This window comes from Podarcis pityusensis (assembly GCF_964106645.2).
Source record: "Podarcis pityusensis genome assembly, chromosome: 5".
Classification (NCBI taxonomy): Eukaryota; Metazoa; Chordata; class Lepidosauria; order Squamata; family Lacertidae; genus Podarcis; species Podarcis pityusensis.
In genome coordinates, this window is record NC_138032.1 from 4,162,490 (window position 1) to 4,184,021 (window position 21,532).

Here is a 21,532-nt window from a genome sequence, read left to right on the forward strand (position 1 = left end):
TATTTTTTCGTTCGTTTCCCAGATATAGAATTGTATTAGAAACGCAAATAATATAATAATAATATTTATATAGCGGTTTACAAAAAGATAAAACATTAAAATCAAGGAAAGCCAACAGCCACTCTTTTAAAACACTCTAAAGTTAAAAGTATCTGTGCCCAAGTGAGAAAATGGCCGCCCCTTCACTGCCCCATCTTTCCCAGAACCTTTTGGGAGGGAATTTCCCATCATGCCCTTCTTCCCCAGCATCCTTGGGAAGAGGCAATTTCCCAGCATCCCTCTGGGGCTTCTGCCTTCGCAGCCTTCTCTCCCCCCCTCCCCTGAGCCAGCCCGTTGCTAGGACGCTCTTTCCCCACCTTCTTCCCGGCCTCTGTTTGGCTGACAGGCCCACGTGACGCAGCGCTCCTTTGCCATTGGTTCCTAGGAGCCGCGTGGCTTTCAACCCGCTGGAAACCCGAAGGGAGGGGCCGGAGCGGGACTGCCGTTGCTAGGCGACGGGGAGAGGGAGCGCGGCCTACTCCTCTCCGAAGCCTCGGGAAGCGGAGCAGGTAAGCCGGGTCGGTGGGTTTCCCTTACCCCGAAGCCCGAGGGAATTGGGAGCAGGAGCAGGAGAGGGTTTCCCGAAAGAAAGTTGCGTCTTGCGGGCTGTAGACCCCGGTGGCTGTGACGTGGGGGGGGGGGAAGGGAAAGGCACTCTGCACATGCTCAGAGGGGTGTTGGTTTTCCTCCCGGCACCTTTCCCGTCCCCTTCCTCTCGCCTCAAGACTGCTCCACGACGGGCAAGAAATTCAACAGGTGAGGTATAGCCTCTCTCTGCGGAGCAGAGCCTCACCTGTTGGGTTTCTGCCTGTGCAGAAATGGTGCTGCAGCCAAGCTTGGAAAGTCGTAGAGGACCTCCTCTGGAAGCTGCAGCCTGGGAGCAGCTTGCACCCCCTGCAACAGGCAAGGGTGGTGGGTTTTCGAGCTCCACCCTTGGGCTACAGATCCCAGCATTGCAGGGGGTTGGACTAGATGACCCTCAGGGTCCCTTCCAACTCTGCAGCTGGTTCTATGAAACCCGGCCGCGGAGCAGCGTGTTGACATTGTCAGGAGGATTTTAATAAGGAATGGGGAAATGTATAATCTATCTAAACCATTGTAAAAAGCTAAAATCGTTAGTGGGATCGGAATAACACTGGCAGTTTAATGGTAAATTGTGGACATAATGGAGATGCAAAAGATTTGGATTGTTATAAAAGATGCAGGAGGAAAGGACTAACAATAGAAGCCACAAAGGGGAGGAGGGAAGTCCAGGAGATTCTGTGGAATCTTGTTTCTAACATGTAGATACGTTATTGTAAAATTTTAATTTGAAAAACCCAAATAAATAGATTTACAAAAATAAAAATAAAGAATTGTCAGGAGCTGCCAGCAGGATGCTGGATTCTGAAACGAGATCATTTTTTTATGATTTGGAAAAGCTAATTTTGATTGAAAGCAACGCTTTATTTCTTATGTGCTGTTTTTTATAGCCCTTCACATTGTAATTGCAGGTTGCGCTACTACAAGAGTCGTCCGACATTTATGATGGGAGACGTCCTCGCTTACGAAGCGGAGCTACTTGGAATGGTGAAGGAGGTGTGTTTTTCTCTTCGAAGGGACTGCTTGTTTAACATTTGCCGAACTTGTGCAGTTTGGTCCAGAATTGCTGAGATGATGATGATGATAATAATAATTTTATTATTTGTACCCTGCTCACCTGGCTGGGTTGCCAGTCAAAAGCATATTAAAACATCAAACCTTAAAAAGTAAACAGCACAATTTTTGTTTCGTTTTGTTGTTGTTTTTAAGAAAAAAAGTGATTTTAATTTTTATCATCTACAATACTGTCTTATTTATTTTGTAGTACGTACAGTCCATTGGTTTTTGCTTTCATTTTATGGATCAATGGTCTCGTTAGATAGTAAAATTCACATTAAATCAGCACAATTTTTGTTGATGCGAAATCGTCCTACAACGTTTCTTGAAAAGATAATCAAGATACAAATAATAGAAAATACAGAACTGAACCTCAAAAAGTAGGTTTAAGGCAGAAAATTGGGTGGTGGTGGGGAATGCAGACGATTACTGCAATATATATAAATATGGTATTTTAATCGTTCCCAAAATAGGAACATATATGAGGCCTATAACATATAAATGAAGTCTGAAATGCAGTCATCTAATTCAAAGAACCAACAGTAATCCTGAAAACCAAAGCTCTTATGACCAGCAATAATACTGAGAACCAGACACATTTCAACCCACTAGGGATCTTCCTCAGTGGTCAATATACAAACCTCAATGCAGTCACTGGAAGTGAATCATTAGACTGGTCTGTATAGACATCATGCTCTGAACTTATCTTATCCATAGAATTTGTGTGCACGTACAATAAGTCTGAAAATGTATAGGTTGATATGGAGGTCATGTTTTTCTAGTGCCCGGTCATGTGTATTGCTACGGCTTTCTCCAGTTTTCTAGCTATCAGAGGTCAGGCATCCAAACAGGTTTCTGTTCTGTTGCCTTAATCCATTGTTGCTTGTCTTTTAATGAGAATTATTGCAGATTTTCTTCTAACTTCTTGTTTGCAGTATTTGGAGTTTGCAGAATTTGAAGATACAGTGAAAACATTTACAAAGGAATGCAAAATAAAAGGGAAACCATTACCTAAAACTGGGGGTAGTTCAGTGAAGGACTCCAAGGCTCTGATAATTCAGGTAACATTTCTCTTTTTTGTGAAATTAATGCTTCATCTATATGGGAGCCCTATTGCAGTTGAAATCCAAGTTTTTTTCTGCTCAGGTTTGTCTGTGGTAGTCCACACTTCACCACATTGGTGATCCCTTGGTTCAAATCTGCTTTCCCCTGTCCATGCTGGAAGGGATTCCCATTTGGGATGTCCTCGCTCATCACTTAAAGCCCACTCCTTAGTTCTGCCAAGTAGTGAACTGCCCTTCAGGTGGTTTACAGATTTAATTAATTAACTAATAATAGTAGTAATAGTAATCGTGAGCATGTACTGTAGGGGTGAGGAACATTTTTGTTAGGTGGTTTGACAGGTGGGAGGATCCTGCCCACCTGTCAAGGTTGGCCTTTCTGGGTTGGGTGGGGGAGATACCCAGCAAGATGAGCTCAGGGAAGGGGTTGGCACACCTGAACCAAGCAGAATTGAACTCTGTGCCCATCAGGTGCAGAGCAGTGAGGTCAGCTCTGCTTTGCCCAGGGGTTTCTTAAGTGCCTGTACCACATTGTGCTACCTGTACTATTTGGATTTGGCACAGAAATGTTGCCCTGACTTAGGTGCTCTTGATCAGCCTTTACGCTGTTGAGCAGATTGGTCCATGAAGAATCTCGGAAGGGGATTTTCTGGAACTGAACAGTTTCAGTAGAAGTGATTTCATCTTTAACATCACGTAGGAAGTGAGATATTAAATATGTAACTTCTCTCTTTTCTTCTTCTCTTTGGAAGGATCTACTAACGTCCTTCACTGATGGAGACCAGGATGTTTTCTTTGAACTGTGGGAAGAAAATATTCCCTCCTCAATCCGAGACAACGAAGCTGTTGCTCAGAAGCTAGAGTTCTATCTTCACATCTATTTTGCCATCTATCTGTTAAAGCACAGTGTAGGAAAACCTGTATGTTCCTTGTTAAATAAATTTGTCCTTGTAGATTTTTACTCTTATCTTTTCTTAAGTGAGTGGAGAAGGCTGTGATTCAGTCAACAGCTGAGATAAATAATCCATTGGTTTCACCCCTTTTCCAGTTTCAGTTAGGCTTGTGGCTTTCGCCTAGTTCTCACTAAGATGGTTAAAGTGTCCAAGCTAGATCTTCTGACTATGTGCTCCTCTATACAAACAATAAAATTAAAAACCCCTCTATAGAGAAAATTAGATGTCAAAGAGAAGGGTTCTAGCTAACCCTGACAGTTTGGTTTTCTTTGTAGAGGGATTTTTTTTATTTTTAGGATCATTCAGTTGGGAGCTCTCACCTGCAGTTCATAATGGTTCAGTCCAGATCTAGACTTCATTCAGGGATGAATGGCTGCTAGCCACAGGCTTATGGGCTTACTCCTCCCCTTCTTGCGTGTAGGAGAGGAGGAGATTAGAAGCTTCTGCTTCTGCCTACCAACAAATCATAGTTACCCATTAATATCTAGATGATACAGATTTCCCAGACTATGGTTTGCTCCTGGTGGGGCATCCTGGTTTGTGGATAAGGAGAGAAGCGAGTGCATAGACCTTAGTCTCCATGGTGCCCATTCCTGATCCTCGAAACCATGGGTTTACCATGTGAGTAACAAACAAATCCTGCCAACCTAGCAGTTCGAAAGCACAAAGTGCAAGTAGATAAATAGGTACCGCTCCGGCGGGAAGGTAAACGGCATTTCTGTGCGCTGCTCTGGTTCGCCAGAAGCAGCTTAGTCATGCTGGCCACATGACCCGGAAGCTGTATGCCGGCTCCCTCGGCCAATAAAGCGAGATGAGCGCCACAACCCCAGAGTCGGTCACGACTGGACCTAATGGTCAGGGGTTCCTTTACCTTTACCTAACAAACCTTACGATGCACTCTTAAACACACTAGGGAATAAGCCGCACTGAACACAGCATGCAAAGGATTTCACCGAGTCCTGTCACCCGTTATGCAAGTGTAAAGTACTTTTGGGTGAGTTGCATTCCCAAATTCTTGCTCCTTCATGCCCTCCCACATGGCAAGATGGTTAGGTAACTGTGTCTCCACAGGAGTCACTGTTTGCTCAGCAGTGACCAATGGACAGATAAAGTTTTTACCAACTGTTTAGGATTAGTTTGAAAGGAAGCAATATAAGCTTAATAGTACTTGTGTAGCACACAGGAAAAAATTTAGGGCAGTCTGTTTTGGCAATAAAGCACCAAAATATCCCGGTGGCTCTGAAGAGTCAGTTTGGATGGCTCAATAAGATCACCTGCAGGCTGCCTGCAGTATTCAATAGGTGAGAATTGATGTCTTCTAGAAATAGAGAGTCTTGCTGTGTGATCCTTTGCTTTCTCTTTGTTTGGGTCCCTGCTCAATTTAAACTGCTGGACAGGTGTTATTGTGTTTCTGGCTACTCAAAATTGCAGGTATTTAAAGATATTTTGTCAAAAAAGCTGGAGAACAAAATACTTACTGCATCTCTACTGCTCCCAGTAGATCTGAAATAATACTAAAAAAAATCCCATTGTTGGTTTCGCCGGAAGACTGCTGTGCCATTTTTGAAACCAGAAAAAGGTCAAGAGAATAGAAACTTGATAATAGGCGAGATGCAAGTTGCAGAAGAAAACACAGTAGTTGTGTTTAATGATGCTTAGGATTTACATAGTCTTTTAGGTTTGTTGAAAAGTACTTCACGTATATTATCTTAGTAATGCTTCCAACAACCCAGAATTTTTGATTAACACTGCATTTGTAGTTGAGGGGACTGAGGCTAAGAGAGGGAGGCTTACTTAAGTCCATCTAGTGAATTTGTGGTAGATGAGAAAGATTGGAATGGGGGACTTCCTGATTGGTGGCTATGCAGCCCCTGTGCTTTAGTAGTGCGATCTGCTTCCTCCATTTCTGCCATCCTGGTTCCATGCACCCTCCTCAAGACATCGCTTATGGGAAAGGGTGACTCGCATAGAACCCAAGCATCTGGTGTGGTGTTTGAGGATAAAATAAGTTTGAAGGCCTCTGCACCAATTGATATATAAAACCAAGATTCCCACCGCGAGTTCCGTCATGCTGCTTTCCAGGTTGCTGACTTGTGTTTCTTCGTTGTTTTTTTAGAACAAAGCAGCTTTGGATGAAAGGGTTGCACGTTTTAAAACCTATTTGGAGACCAAAGGGGCAGCACTGAGCCAAACTACAGAGTTCCTTCCATTCTATGCCCTACCGTTTGTTCCCAACCCTATGATCCACCCATCTTTCAAAGAACTTTTCCAGGTATGTACTGAGTGGCTGCTAGTCATGGTGGCTGAATCCTGCCCTCAGGATCAGCAGCAATAGGATTTGGGATATTTGTTTTTCTTACTCATTTAACAGAAATTCTATACTGCTTAACTGCAAAAAAGCCCAAAATGCTTTAAGGGTTTTCAAAGAATACAAAATATACAAATTATCAATAAAATATGCTGCTAAGGGTAGATGGGACTGTTGAAGGTTGGTTGCTGCACTTCAGTATAGATAGGTGAAAAAATAAATGATTAAAAAATGGTCATGAAAAATCTTTAAAATTCTTAAAAATGAGATTATAAAACAAAATTAGTAAAATCAATATTCAAATATATATATTCTAAGTGAACATTATAGATTAAAATACATGTCACCTTTACGTGTTGGGTATGCTTGCCTAAACAGAAAGGTATTTAGCAGGCAATGAAAGGATTCCAGTGAAGGTGTCTACCAAATGTAAGCAGGCAGTGAGTTCCACAGCGTAGAAGCTGCCACCAGTCCCTGCGAGGAAGCTGTAAGAAACATTATGCTGGACTAGGGAGGCCTTTTGTCTAATCTTATATTCCAAATCACAAGGAATGATGAATGATGGCTTCTCTGTCAGGAGTGGGGAATGCAGTATTGATTTTTAGCTCAGTAATGCTTTGAAATTGTGGAATGCCCAAAATTGTTGAAGAACCCCAGGTGCCTGACAGATCAAAATATGTTAAAAGAGTTGCCAAAGAAGAGAGAAAAACAGCCAGGGTGCAAGCTGTCCATTGCCTTTAAAATCAGCTTGCTGAGTCTGCTGCAAAAATGGCCACCTCTTCTTGTCAGTATGTCAGAAGGCCAGCTGTGACTGGATGTGAAGGACCTCTCCCTGGAGGGCATTCAGCATCTGGCGTTGTGGCCAGAAAGGCCTTCTCCCACATGCTCTACTGTTGTGTCTCAGGACTCACACTTCCTTTTGTCCCACTGCTTTCCCCCAGGGAAAACTGCTCTTCAGCGCTCAGTCAGAGCAAACAGCAATTTGGGTTTTCTTCAGATGGATGTTTGCTCCAGTTTAGCACTAAAGAGTGGGTTTTCCCTGGGAAAGGAGCGGGGCAAGGGGGAAACTTCTCTGTCTCGTGTTTTCTAGGCTTAGGAGCATGGACAAGAACTTAAAATTATTGATCTGAATAGCTGGCTAGGTACATAGGAGTCCATCTCCTGATTCCAGACTGTTTAGGGTCTGACAGGTTAAAATTAGCACTTTTTGGACTTGCGAACAAATTGATAACCAGATCAGATGGTTTAATATTGAAGGAATATGTTCAGTATGCTTTTTCCCAATTCAAACTCTGATGGATCTGTTTTGAACCAGTTTCCAAGTATTTTTCAAGGGCAGCCTCACAGAGACCACAGTAACCTATCCAGGTTAGCTGTTACTAAGACCTTTAAAGACTGTGACTCATTAGGACACAATCCACTTAGATTTCAGTATACACAAATGTCAACAAGGTTTTCCTGTGCAAGGGCTTCTGTGCAGCTCTTATCATTTCAACAAAGTTTGCAAAAGAGAACTTCATGGTGGTTTCTGCTCCTACAGAATTGCCCTACTCTAGCTTAAGTGGCCCATCCACGTTTGCAATCCTCTTAATAAAACTACCATGGCCTCTTCTACATAAAACTACCCCAAATTGTCTGCTATTCTTTGCATTTCACCAGGAGCCATGTTTTAAGTGACATATTCCTCGCTTTTTGGCTTGCAAAACGCTGGTATGTGTTGTAGAAAATTGCTGTACATATTTGATAAACAGTTCTGCTTTGTGTGTTGCTTTTCTAGGATTCTTGGGAGTCTGATCTAAAAATGAGGTTGGAAGAATTCCTGTCTGCATCTCTAAAAGCCAGCAATACCCCAAGACTTCTGACTCTCTATGTATCCTTTGCAAAATGCTCTAAAGATAATTCACTGCAATTTAATCCCTTTCAGGGGAGCAGTGAAATTAGTGGAGCTGTCAGCCAGTTAATGATACTCTGCAGCCTGTGTATATTTACTTGGGGAAAAGTTCTGCTGGGATCAGCATTATACTGCTTTCAAGTAGGCTGCAATCTGGTGTATTTTTAGATGATTAATTAAATATATTTGTATTGATTAATCATTGCATAAGCTTTTCAGAATCTGGGCCTCATCTATACCTTGAATGCTTTATGAAACACCTGAGGGCAACTTACACAAGGGGTGGGGAAACCTTTTGGCCCAGTGGGCCAGATATTTTATCTCCTCCTGTGGACCAGTGTTGGCAGGTGTGCAGGACCACTTACTGGTCAATCATCTGATGCCATAATGATGTAAGACAGCTGAGATTTGTAAAAGCTTTGCACAGTGCTTCCCAAACACCTAAGCACCAGCTGGTTGTCAGGCTCTTGGGAAGCACTGAGCACAGCGTTTGCAAAGCGCCCTGCACGGAGCACCTGACATACCTGACAATCAGCTGGCTGCCAAGTGCTTGGGAGGCATTGTGCAAGGTGCTTTGCAGGTACTCGCAGTCAGCAGTGCCTGCAAAACCCCTTTTGGCCAAGCTGAAATATGATGTCTGGTGTAGGGCAGGTGAGTGTGGCTTGACTGAAATGGCCACGCAGTCCAAATCTGGCTCACAGACTGGAGGTTCTCCATCCCTGGTTTAGAGTCAAGCATAGTTTATTTGGAAGCGATTCCATAACCATGGGGCCACCACTGAGAAGGCCTCCTTTTTGTAAAGAAAAAGTTGACCATCCTCTGCCCACCAAAAACCTCTCTGCTATAAATTGTGCCTATTTGTCCCTGATCTGCACAAGAGGACTGGCAGGTGGCCTTTCAAAGATACGATGCTGAGGTAGCTTACGTAGTTCCAACCTCAATGACTGCTTAAACTGGCAAAGCTGAATTAAAAGCCTCTGGGACTGCACTGGTGTATGTCTTCCCTCTCTTTCATCCTCCAAAGAGAAACATGCAGTTAAGGTATATACTTCTAAATGTTTGGCACGTACTTATATGTTTGTTTATAGTGGGTTGCCATGATTTAGAATCAAGTGGCTTTTGCCTGAGACAAGTGTCCCTGCATGAACCTTCTGTTGGCTGCTCAGATCCCAGCCATTGTCTGGTGGAATTTTATGAGACAGTTCCCAAGCCTTCAGGCTTGTTTACATACCTAGGAAGAACCAAGGATCCCAATGCATTCCTCATTTTATTATGCAAAGTTTGCTGCATCCTTAGGGAGAGGTTGTCACTCAGCAATGAACCGTATGGAAGGTCCCAATTTGTTATTTGTTTTAATTTTTTTATTAGGTACTTCAACAAAACATATTAAAACATATCATCCTTAATTTCCCCCCTCTCCCCTCCCTCCCATAAACAACCCGCCCGCCCCGCCCCCACAACTTCCCTCAGTTCCAATCTCTGGTTTCTCTATAAGTACTATTCTCTGCATGTTACAGAATTGTATAAGTCCTTAATTTATCTAACTAATTATTATCAATAAAAAAAATTGTGAGCGTTTATTCAAAGCCTGCCAAGGAGTCCAGTTCACTTTGTTGCGTCTTTAGGTACTTTATAAAAGGTTCCCATTCCTCTTTAAAGTCACAGTTATCCTTGTCCCGTAGTTTATGTGTCAATTTTGCCAGTTCTGCATAGTCCATCAGTTTCTCTTGCCATAATTCTTTAGTCGGGATTTCCTCAGTCTTCCATCCTTGTGCTATTAAGACTCTCGCCGCTGTTGTCGCATACATGAAGATGTTTTTCATCTTTCCCTACAGTTCCTAACAAAAATGCTTCAGGTTTTTTAACAAATGCTAGATGGAACATTTTCTTCAATTCATTGTATATAATTTCCCAAAATTTCTTAATTTCATTACAATCCCACCACATATGGTAAAATGTCCTCTCCTTTTTCTTACACTTCCAACATAAATTTGAACTGGTTTTCATTTTTCCTAACTGCACTGGTGTCATATACCATCTATATATCATTTTCATATTTAAAATCAATTTTCCATAACCTTTCCCAATCTTCCATCATAATGTTATGACCTATATCTTGTCCCCATTTGATCATGACTGATTTTACCTCTTCATCTTTCGTCTCCCATTCTAGCAGTATGCTGTATGCGGCCTTCAATAGTTTCACTTTCCCTTCGATCACTTGTTTTTGAAACCTAGATCTTGTATAGCTGAACCCGGAAGGTCCCAATTTGAATCCCCATCAGAAGGTCTCTAGTGGCAGGGCTGACTGAGAGCAGGGAGAACAGCTGCCAGTCAGAGCAGAGTCTGCCATGCTAAGTGAACCAGTCAGTGGCCTGGCACACTGTAAGGCTCCTTGCATTTGTCTGAGTTGTTATTTCTCACACTTAAAAGCAAATTTCTAGCATGTCTTCCAGCTGTGTCTTACCTCAGTTGTGAAAGCTTGTACCCTTCATGCTTCGTTTGTCTGATTTGTCTTAATTTCATTTCATTCATGGGGGCCCATTAGCCAATACTGTCAGGTGGAGATATTGTAGCTTACACTTTGCATGCAGTAGTGGATGCCACTTTCAGTCCCTGGCATCTGTTACAAGGACCCAGGGGCAGGTGGTAAGAAGGCCTTCCTCTTCCTGGAACTCTGGTGACTTGCCTTCAGCAACCTGGTGCCCTCCAGATGTTTTGGACTACAGATCTTGTCAACCCTGGCCAGCATGACCATTGCTGACCAGACTAAAACATCTGGAGAGCAGCAGGTTGGCAAAGTTTGACTTCATGCAAAGGTCCATTAAACTTGCTTGGGTCGACAACATCCACCTCTTATTCCCTGCAAGTTTTCCAGAAGCAGACATCAGACGCTTACAAAAGAATAAGAACGACAAGAGAGTCTGGGGAGACAGATAATTTGAAACTGAGTTGAGCTATAGTGCATCACCTTTCACTTAACACCAGATGTAGAAAATGTGTGAAGGAGCTGGTGTGGACCAGCGTTCTCGCAGGGCTTTGAACTAACCGTAGTCTTGCTGAGTCTTGGTTCTCCATCTGTAGGATTTACAGGAGTTTTTGTCCTTAAAAAGTGCTACGAGATCAACGAGGCACCAGTCCATTTTCTCTCACTGTTCACTGAGCGCTTCTTTTCCTTAGCTCTCATTCTCTCCCACGGCAGAAGGAGAACGCACAGTGCAGCCAAGGTAAATAAGCAGGCTTTCTGGAGATGACATGTATATTCTCTTTTGGAATCAGAATGCCTGTCATATGGCATTAAAATGGTGATTATATTTAGGCTCTGAGCATTTTTACACATGAGGCTAAAATGTTTGGGCGGTATCCAGTTAAAGTGTTCCATCAGCACAAGAATGTACACTTGGGCAATGGACCCCCTCCCCCATTTGCACACCCTGTGCCTTGCCCAGATCTGCTCCATACAGCAGAGCCCTGCCTGCCTGCCTGCCTGCCTGCAGAACCCCACCACCCAGCAAATAATGCATTCCCTCCTATTCAGCTTCCAAAAAGAGCACTTACAAAAACAATGCAACTGGGAATTGGTGGGTGAGTTTGCTTTTTCCTCCTCCCTCCCAATCCATTTTTCTTTTGCATTGCACCTTTTACATTAATAAGCCACAGAACAAAATTTGGCTGATGAGCAAAATAAAAATACTATATATAAGCAGTCAAACACAACACTGGACTAAATGGTGGACTCCTAATCTAATGCAGCAGGGAAATCTTTCCATTAATATGTATAGTGGTACCTCGGCTTAAGTACTTAATTCGTTCTGGAGGTCCGTTCTCAACCTGAAACTGTTTTTAACCTGAAGCACCACTTTAGCTAATGGGGCCTCCCACTGCTGCTGCGCCGCCGGAGCACAATTTCTGTTCTCATCCTGAAGCAAAGTTCTTAACCCAAGGTACTATTTCTGGGTTAGTGGAGTGTGTAACCTGAAGCGTATGTAACCTGAAGCGTATGTAACCTGAGGTACCACTGTATTAATGTCTGGAGCTGCCCCAACTATGCCTTTAAACGTTCAGAAGCACATTTAATTACTGATGTGTATATGTAATTTTTAATTCTCTGATAACTACTGTATAGTGTGACTCTTTCCACGGAAAATGTCCCTTCCCATCCAATCTATTGTTAAAATCACATTTTAGTTTTTGTCAATAGTTATAAAAGCCGGAGACACAAAATAAATCTGGTTTAGAAAGCAGTAGGTTCTTCCGAGCTTTGCCAAGACTAGGGGAGCCTGGAAAAATCAAGTTTCTCAGTTGTGTAGGACAAAATACCTGGTAGGCAATTGATGGCTGCGGTTGCATGGTTCATTTTGTTGTCGGAACAAAATCAAAACGAAATGCTTTTCAACTGGGGGGAAAATTTGACTGAAATGTCCTTGGAAATCCTCTTAATTTTTCTGGTCTGCTGAAGCTGATGAAACTAAAACAGCAGAGCTGGGAGTGGAAAGCTGTTTTTGACCTGACTTTAGAGTTTCTTCAATAGATTTGGAGCTTTAGGAGCTCTCCAATGCTATCTTATCATTGTCAACAGAAGCAAGATTGAAAACCAGCATAGTACTGTAATGATTTCATTTTTGCTTGCCTCTTTTTGCAGCAACTTGAACAGCTGAGAAAGTTTCAGGTTCAGTATTGGTGGGGAAGGCGGAGGTTGAGATTCAGACTGGTCACAGTGGTTTTGTAAGTGGTCAGTGAGCTTCCTCTAAGCAAGGGGCTCTGTACATTTTCTGGGAAGAAATGCAAGTGTGATGTAGTGGTCTGACATTGGGGAGAAATGTTTAAGGCACTTCTTGTATATTCTTGAAATTAAAAGCTCAATTGGTGCCATATATAAGTCATGCTTTTGCATTCTGGTGCTGGAGGAGACTCTTGAGAGTCCCATGGACTGCAAGAAGATCAAACCTCTCCATTCTTAAGGAAATCAGCCCTGAGTGCTCACTGGAAGGACAGATCCTGAAGCTGAGGCTCCAATACTTTGGCCACCTCATGAGAAGAGAAGACTCCCTGGAAAAGACCCTGATGCTGGGAAAGATGGAGGGCACAAGGAGAAGGGGACAACAGAAGACGAGATGGTGGGACAGTGTTCTTGAAGCTACCAGCATGAGTTTGACCAGACTGCGGGAGGCAGTGGAAGACAGGAGTGCCTGGCGTGCTCTGGTCCAGGGGTCACAAAGAGTCGGTCACAACCTAACGACTAAACAACAACAAATAAGTGAAATGCAGCTCAAGACCTTCCTCAGGGACCACCTCTCCCCATATAAACCAATGCAGACCCTGCAGTCATCCTCTGGGACCCTTGTTTGTGTGCGACCTCCGCAAGAGGTCTGGAGGGCGGCGACATGAGAACGGGCCTTTTCAGTGTTGGCTCCCTGTTTGTGGAATGCTCTCCCCAGGGAGGCTTGCCAGGTGCCATCATTAAATCTCTTAAGCCACCAGTCAAAAACTTTTCTTTACAACCAGGCCCTTCGATGCTTAACTATCTGGGGCCTTTTAGAAGTGGGTGGGATTTTTTAATGTGTTTCCGTTCCCCTACTTGGTTTTCATGTATCTCTGTTTTTTGGGTTGGTTGTAAGTCGCTTTGAGTTTCTTTGGGCAAGATAAAATAGCTTAACAAATTTAGTAAAAATAGAAGAAAAGTACAAGCATCCTAGAGGGTAGGGATGTGAGTGGATTTGTGATGGTGCAGTTGCTGTGCTGTACAATGCTGACTTCTGAGCTCAAATAGCAGAACCGTGGAGAGGATTGTCCATTTGGTAAGGAACAGTGAGTGCTTCCATCAATCAAATTGTGTATGTCTGTATGGATCCTAAAGTAGGTTGCAATGCTTCTCTCCCCATTGCCCCCCCCCATAAAGGTTAGAACTGCTGGGTGTTTGTTGGAAGAGGCAAACACGCGTCACTTTTTGGTACTGGGATGGTGATTCTTGAGAATATACACGGCTTCAAATGCACCTTCTAAAAGCAGTGCTATATCCTAGCAGAGGAGTTTTCAAGTATTTCCTCATGAAGTGATTCCATCTGGGAAATGAAAACACCGGTTCTGTTTTAATGCTTTGTTGTAAAGTTGATTTCTGTGATTTTCTTTTACATTTGAATGTTCCCCAGTAAATACTCAGCTCTGTTTACAAGTGCCACCTTAACTATCCTGAGCAATAGTTGCTGAGACAGAACGTTCTAGCAAGACCGTTAAATTGTCTAGTTTTAGAGGCAAATATTCTCTGTCCGCTCTCCCATGTTTTGTTTCAGTGTTAGGGTAGTGATGTAATCTAGAGGTGACAGAGGACGTTCTCCCTCTCCTGGTCTATGTCTTATGACGGTGAGGATATTGTCTGACAATTATACTTGGTGCTGCAAAACTGAGTAAGTGCTCCCTCCTGCTCTTTTGGCACCACGTTGTATTGTTAGCCAAAGTAGGCGCCAACAGCATACTCCGTGTGTAGATGTTATATATAGTTTGTTCAGTATGCATTTGGAATCTTCTTCAGGTACTGTGACCAAATTTTGCATGATGGTTGATGAGATCGAGGAGCAAGTCTCTGGCTGTGCTTGGCTACAAATAGGCACCATTTTGGATTGAGATGATGATGATGATGATGATAATAATAATAATAATACATTTTATTTATACCCCTGCCCTTCCCGGCCAGAGTCTGGCTCAGGGCGGCTAACACTAGTAAAATTACAGTAAAAACATAATGGGGGGGGGGGGAAACCAATTTAAAATACAGGTTAAAATGCAATTTAAAATGCAGAGGTGGCACACTGAACCATTCAAAACAGCACTTATTTTAATCACAGATTTCAAAACTGCACTTTTTTGTTACTTAGAATTCATGAGCAACACCATGTGCAAGGCATTGTGTGTGTGTGTTTTGCTATGAAGGAAACAGGACTGTGTCATTCCTCAGTATGTCAGTGCGGTTGGTAAGGGGGAAAGGCTCGTAATTTCCCTTTCTTCCCTTTCCCAGAAATGCTGCAGCAGCTACATCAGCAGCTGGTGGAGTCTGAACGCAAAACCATGACCTACCTCAAGCGGTTCAACAAAATCCAAGCTGACTACCACAACCTCATTGGGGTGACAGCTGAGCTGGTGGATTCCCTTGAGGCCACAGTCAGTGGCAAAATGGTAAGGGGGAACTTGAGAGCATCCACATTTGATGGTTGGGCTAAACCGCATTTCCATATTGCCAAATACTTCTTATTCAGATGGGTCTGATGAAGGAGGCTCTTGCCTGTGAAGCGTCATGGCTACATAAATTGGAATTTATGCAGTTGAGGCCTTAACTGGCAGTGAATGACCAAGAAAGAGACCATGGAGGTTGCAGTGAATAGCAAGATGAGGATGTCATTCCAGTGAGTGGCAGCTGTGAAAAAGGCAAATTCCATTTTAGGGAACATTAGGAACGGGATTGAAAATCAAACTCCCAGTATCGTGATGACAAATCTGTGCTGTTACTGCGCTTGGAATACTGCGTATGGGTTTGCTCAAAAATGTTCAGAAAAAGGCAGCCAGAATGTTCACGGGGCAGGAAAAACTTCTCTACGAAGAAGGGTTTTGTATTTTAACGATACACTGTAAGATGCAGTGCTTCCTTTTTGCCTGTCCTGAATCTCCCACCATTCAGTTTCAGTGGCTAATAATAATAATAATAATAATAATAATAATTTATTATTTATACCCCTCCCATCTGGCTGAGTTTCCACAGCCACTCTGGACGGCTCCCAATCGAGTGTTAAAAACAATATAGCATTAAATATTAAAAACTTCCCTAAACAGGATAACCAAAAGCTCTAGAGAAAGGGAGAAAATCTTCTCCCTATACACTTTCTCCACACCCTAACTAATTTTTGTTCCTCTCAATTGCTCTTTTTCTAAGCTAAGAAGCCTTGTCCCAAGGGGCTCCAAGAAAATTGGACACCCATTCTTTGCGAATCTGTTTACTGTTTTATTCTAGTTCTACCAGGTGGTGGCGCTGTTTAGTTGAGCGTTGCATTCAAAGGAGTTTTGGAAATGAACTGTGAGCTAATCCGACTTTGCATTTTATGATCTTGGATTTCATACACTTATTTCATACAATGATACAATCACAGTGACAGAAAAGGCTAAATGAAGCCCAGCCCTTCTCCCCTCCTCCCCCCCGCATCCCAAGGTGAGGAAGCCACAGAATTTTATCTTTTGATGCAGGATGGTTTATATAAATCGAATAATAAATAGAATCTGCATCACACAGAATCCCACTGACAAGAGCAGGAGCCAACAGGAATATTCTGCACCAGTGCAGTTGGCTCCCAGTGACTCAAGCAAGCATATAAACCCCCACTTGAGAGGGCAAGAGCTTCCTCCTCACTTCCAAAATCCCAAGGGGTTACTAAGACAGTCAAGTGAGGGAGAAAAATCTTTTCTGGTCCCAGGTATTATCACTGTTCAATGAGCATAAAGCAAAACTCATCCATTGATCCAGTTACAGATAGGTAGCCGTGTTGGTCTGCCATAGTCAAAATAAAAAAATCCTTCTCACTATATAGAAGGATCTGGCAACTTCTGTTTCAGTGTATCTGAAGAAGTGTGCTTGCACACAAAAGCTCATACCAAGAACTAACTTAGTTGGTCTTAAAGGTGCTACTGGAAGGATTTTTTTATTTCATCCATTGATGTGAACCTTCCTAAACAAACAAACAAAAATGTACAGTATTAGAGTCCAGAGTGATTATGGGTTAGATCCAGACTTAGTTAGGTCACACTGCAAACCTTGCCCCATTGATTCCAGTGGAACCCAAGTACAACTTAGGGTTCGAGTCTTACGTTAAAACTCATTCAAGCTTTACATGGTCTTTACAGTAATACCTCTGTCAACGTCTGCCTCGTCTAGCATCCATTCTGGCGAATGTCCACGGCAAACCCGGAAGTACCGGAAAGGTTACTTCCGGGTTTGCCGCATGCGCAGAAGCGCAAACTGCTCCATGTGCAGATGCGTCGCTTTGTCCTGCGTCCTTTTTGGCTAGTGGCCGGGGCTCCGGAACGGATCCTGGTTGCAAAACAAGGTATGACTGTATTGCTATTGACTTTTTCCAGCCCACCCATGTGAGCAATCAGCCAAATGAAATTGGAGGGTGGCAGTTGTGACCAGGCTGTTTAATGCAGGGACGAGAAACCTCGGCCCGCACAGGCCTGATTTGGCCTGCCAGACTATCTTGTCTGAGCTACACCCCCCTGCCCCATGCATGACATAGATGGTGTCTGGTGTGGGGGCAGTCAAGGTGGGGCTTGCACAGAAGGGGCTTTGCAGGGATCTTGCACAGCACAGAATGGCTGTTCTGCCGTACTTTTACTGACATGACTCAAGCACTCCTCTCCTCCCCCGTTTTTTGGCCCTCACACCTATAAGAGCAGGGTGGCATTCGGTCCGTTTTGGCACCTCCTTGTGCAAATAAGTAGCCGAGGTCAAAAGAAAATGTAATTTCCCACTGACTTGATGCGTTACCTTTTTTTGGTAGATCACCCCAGAAGATCTGCAGAGCGTTTGTGTTCGTTTATTTAGCAACCAGATGAGGCAGAGCGTAGCGCATAGCATAGACTTCACAAGGCCTGGAACTGTGAGTATAACCTTTGGCGCTTGTCTTTGTTAAAAGGTAAAACCATGACTCTGTGGCTGTACAATGATGTACCACCTAACCAGTACACTTCCCCAGCGGTGCATAGGTCTGTGACGGTTTTGTCATGTGCTGATGGCCTAGAGGAAGGTCGTTCCTACCAGTTCTCAAAAAGCAGAATGTGGTGCACTGGCAGTACTTTTACATGTGCAGAGCACTCTCTAAAGCAACAGTTCCCAAAGACTGTCAGTGGCCCATGAGCCAAAGTGGTCTGCTCTGTAAAGTGGTGTAGCTACATGGAGATGGGGGGCTCAGGTGTGTAGAGAATGGTGGGCACAGTGGCCCCTCTGTTGATCTTAGAACCTTGGTGGGTAGGACAGGCCAGTTGTGATGGGAGGGTGCTCTGCCTTCCCCAGAGGAACAAAGCCATGGCTGGTGTCATAGGAGAATGCCACAATCACATAGACCAGTAATCACATAGTTCAAAGAGGGAGTTAACTCTTTATGAGCAAAAACATGACCTTCACAGACTTGGTTGAGTGCCAGGCCGAGCGAGCAGAGCAGCTCATTCCTGGTGGTCTTCCTCCATGAAAATTGGTTGCTGGGACTAAAAGTCCCTGCCTCCTCACCAGGGCTTTTTCCAAGCAGTCAGAGATTGCACCTGCATGCAGTCAACCGCTGCTCTGCCGTTTTTATGCCTCTTCTGGTTCTGGGTGACCAGGCAGGAGGGGAGCTTATCGCAGCAGCAGGCGGAGACACCCATGATTCTTCACCATACTGACTCATCTCTGCCTCTTGGCCTCTCCTGCTTCAGCTTCTGCCTCTGATTCTGGACTTTTCTCTGACACAGACTCCCCCTGCTCACTGAGCCCTGTTACCTCTCCACCTTCCGACACCTCTTCTTCTCAGACTTCTCCCTCTGACCACTCATTGTTGTCCTACCACCACACCCCGGACTCTGAGCCTTTTCTTTGGTGGTTTCCCAGCTGGTTCCTCCACCATACTTCTGTATTCAACCAGTTTATGACATCTGGGGAAGCTCCTGAGTGGGGGGAAATAGGAAAGGAGTGGAAAAGTCCGAGCATGGGGAAGGAGCCAAGCTAATGCAAGAGAAAGAGAGTGACTCCGAGTGGGAGTTCTCCATTAATAAACAAAAAGGATAGCAGCCTGTTCCTATAAATATTCAGATTGATTTTTAATTGTACAGTGGTACCTCAGGTTAAGTACTTAATTCGTTCCGGAGGTCCGTACTTAACCTGAAACTGTTCTTAACCTGAAGCATCACTTTAGCCTATGGGTCCTCCCGCTGCCGCTGCGCTGCTGGAGCACGATTTCTGTTCTCATCCTGAAGCAAAGTTCTTAACTTGAAGCACTATTTCTGTGTTAGCGGAGTCTGTAACCTGAAGCTTATGTAACCTGAAGTACCACTGTATTTTAATTGTATATTATTGTATTCAACAAGAATTCCTAATTTTTTTTGAAGAAAAATATTTAATATTTAGCAAAGCGCTTTGCAGTGGCTAAACAACAGGCAGAAAAATCATTAAGTGGTCTGCCAAGACTCTTGGCAATTTTCAAGTTGTCCAACGCGCAAGAAGTTTGAGAGCCACTGCTCTAAAGCTTTTAATTTGCTTGCTTATAAAACATGAATGGGAGGTAGGGCACTATTTGTTCTCATTTTTACAGACAGGAAACTGAAGTTGCAAGTGAGTGCTTTAGCAAGGCCATCTGTTGAGTGAGTTTGTGACTCTTTGAACCAGGTCTTCCAAATCCAGCCGGCCCTATCTGGTGGAAATAAGGACTGGGTTCTGTGTGCAGTTTGTGATTCTCAGCAAGTGCAGGAAACCTGGAGACTGTCATAATGGGATCAGATTTAAACTTCTTGAGAATCTTGGTTCTAATCCCTTGACCCTCCCTTCCTCCCCCAACTGCCACCCAATTTTCTTTCTGTCCTTTTCCTCAAAGCTCATGGAGCATGCTGCTTACTCCTGCTGTTTCATTTTTATCTCCTCCAACTCTGTTTTGACCCCTTGCAATCTGGCTTCTGCCCCTTGTACTCCAAAGAAACTGCTCTCACGGAAGCCACCAGCGACCTTCTCACTGCTAAACCTGTGGGCCTGTCCTTAGTCCTCCTTGTCTGGGACCTTTCTGCTGCCTCCGATACAGTTGATCTCTCTCTCTCCTACTTGATTCCCTTTATGCCTCGTGATTCCATCATCAGCCGATTCTCTTCCAACCTGCCTGAATAATAGCTCTTTCAAGGTCTCTGTAGGGGGACAACTCCTGCCCGGAAACCAATGTCCCCACTGTGGAAGGACATGTGGATCCAGAATTGGCCTCCACAGTCACTTACGGACTCATTGTTAAAACCGTGTTTTTGGAAGACAATCTTACTTGACTACGAGTGATCAAGAAGGAAGAAGAGGGGACACTCTCTTCCTTTGCTTTCCCTGTCTCCATTGAGCTCTGTGGATGGCCCTCTCCTATCCTCTGAATATCAGGGGAAGGAAACCTTTGGCTTTTCAGAGATTCACAGCTCCCTTCGGCTCCAGCCAGGACTGCCAATGATCAGGAATGAAGGGAGTTGGAGCCCACATAATTTGGAGAGCCACAAGTCCCCCCCGCTCTCTCCCCCACTCTATATAGACTTTGTCCCTGGATAGCCTCATATTTTCCAGGGGTTTCCAGTACCACTTAAACACTGATTGCACCCAGCTGCAAATCACGTTTTCTGTCCTCTGTCCAATGCTTTCTCCAGCTGCTGCTCAGATGCTTCTGCTGGGATGCTTCATCCTCCTTTTGGGTGCCACATGTCAGCGGGATCTGGGGCCAGAGGGCAAAGCAGTCTGAAGTGAGCTGCTTCAGGGCAAATCCTAAAAGGATGGCGAGAGAAGCAACAGGTTGGTTGGGGGTTGCACCTTCTGCAGCCTCACAGCTGCTGCTGCCATAATAATAATAATAATAATAATAATAATAATAATGCGCTGCCCTCCTGACTGGGTTGTCCCAAACACTCTGGGCAGCTTCCAGCATAATAAAATAATAATAATAATATTAAATAATAAATTTTATTTACACTCTGCCCTCCCCAGCCAAGACCGGGCTCAGGGCGACTAACACCAGATATAAAACAATTGATTAATATACAACTTAAAAACAAGATTAAAATACAACATTAAAATGCAGCCTCATTTCAATAGAAGCTCAAATCAGAAACTTTTGGGGGATGAAAACATCAAATCTTCACCAAGGCCAACTATTCAGACTGGTCCTGTGTGGGCCAGAAAAAGCCAGGGAAGTCCCCAAATAGGAGTTCCATCACAGAAGGAAAAAGGAAAGAGGGGGAGGGGATCAAGTTGATTCCAAGCCAAAGGCCAGGCGGAACAACTCTGTCTTACAGGCCCTGCGGAAAGAAATCAGATCCTGCAGGGCAATGGTCTCAGGAGACAGAGCGTCCACCAGGCTGGGGCCAGTGTTGAAAAGGCCCTGGCTCTGGTTGAGGCTAATCTGACTTCCTTAGGGCCCGGGACCTCTAGGGTGTTGCTATTTATGGACCTTAAGGTCCTCCGCGGGGCATACCTGGAGAGGCGGTCCCATAGGTACAGCAAAAATACCAAACATTAGAAACTTCCTTATACAGGGCTCCTTTCAGATATCTTCAGAAAGTTGTGTAGTTCTTTATCTCTTCGGCATCTGACAGGAGGGCGTTCCACAGGGCGGGCCCCCTGCTGCATAAATATAGGTTTTATTATCAATAATAATATTATTTTACACCCCCTCGGCTTGGTGCCATGGGGCGGGGGGAACCGCTTCCACCGCCCTAAATCCGGCGCTGGGGAGAGGGAGTCCTGATCCTGAGGGTCAAAGAGAGAAGCCACATTCAGCCCTGCATCTTAGCCCCCCCCCCCCCCCCGCTGCTGCTATAGAGGGTGCGGCACCCAGTGAAAGCAAAGCCAGCCAGTGATGTAAAGATGCTTGCACTGGATGAGTCTTTGACATTCCTAAGT

The 21,532-nt window shown here is 44.1% G+C and overlaps 1 protein-coding gene and 1 long non-coding RNA gene across 7 annotated transcripts in view; one reads left to right on the forward strand and one right to left on the reverse strand.

Annotated features, from left to right (window-relative positions):
- Positions 1–21,532, reverse strand: part of LOC308478189 — a 208,400-nt gene that overhangs the window by 8,761 nt on the left and 178,107 nt on the right. The gene's annotated exons all lie outside the window — the stretch shown is intronic.
- ARMC9 (armadillo repeat containing 9) overlaps positions 415–21,532 on the forward strand; it is an 80,938-nt gene continuing 59,820 nt past the window's right edge. For 3 of the 6 annotated variants that reach the window (XM_081007435.1, XM_081007438.1, XM_081007439.1), the window contains exons 1-9: positions 415–548; positions 1,533–1,617; positions 2,613–2,738; positions 3,491–3,658; positions 5,808–5,963; positions 7,777–7,869; positions 11,093–11,117; positions 14,903–15,060; positions 17,430–17,528. In XM_081007435.1, coding sequence (XP_080863561.1) covers positions 1,564–1,617; positions 2,613–2,738; positions 3,491–3,658; positions 5,808–5,963; positions 7,777–7,869; positions 11,093–11,117; positions 14,903–15,060; positions 17,430–17,528 — 879 coding nt within the window. In that variant the 5' untranslated portion in view covers positions 415–548; positions 1,533–1,563. Of the gene's footprint in view, positions 549–579; positions 658–709; positions 796–1,532; positions 1,618–2,612; positions 2,739–3,490; positions 3,659–5,807; positions 5,964–7,776; positions 7,870–11,092; positions 11,118–14,902; positions 15,061–17,429; positions 17,529–21,532 lie in introns of those variants that run through there. The other 3 variants (XM_081007437.1, XM_081007436.1, XM_081007440.1) reach the window with 3 other exon arrangements.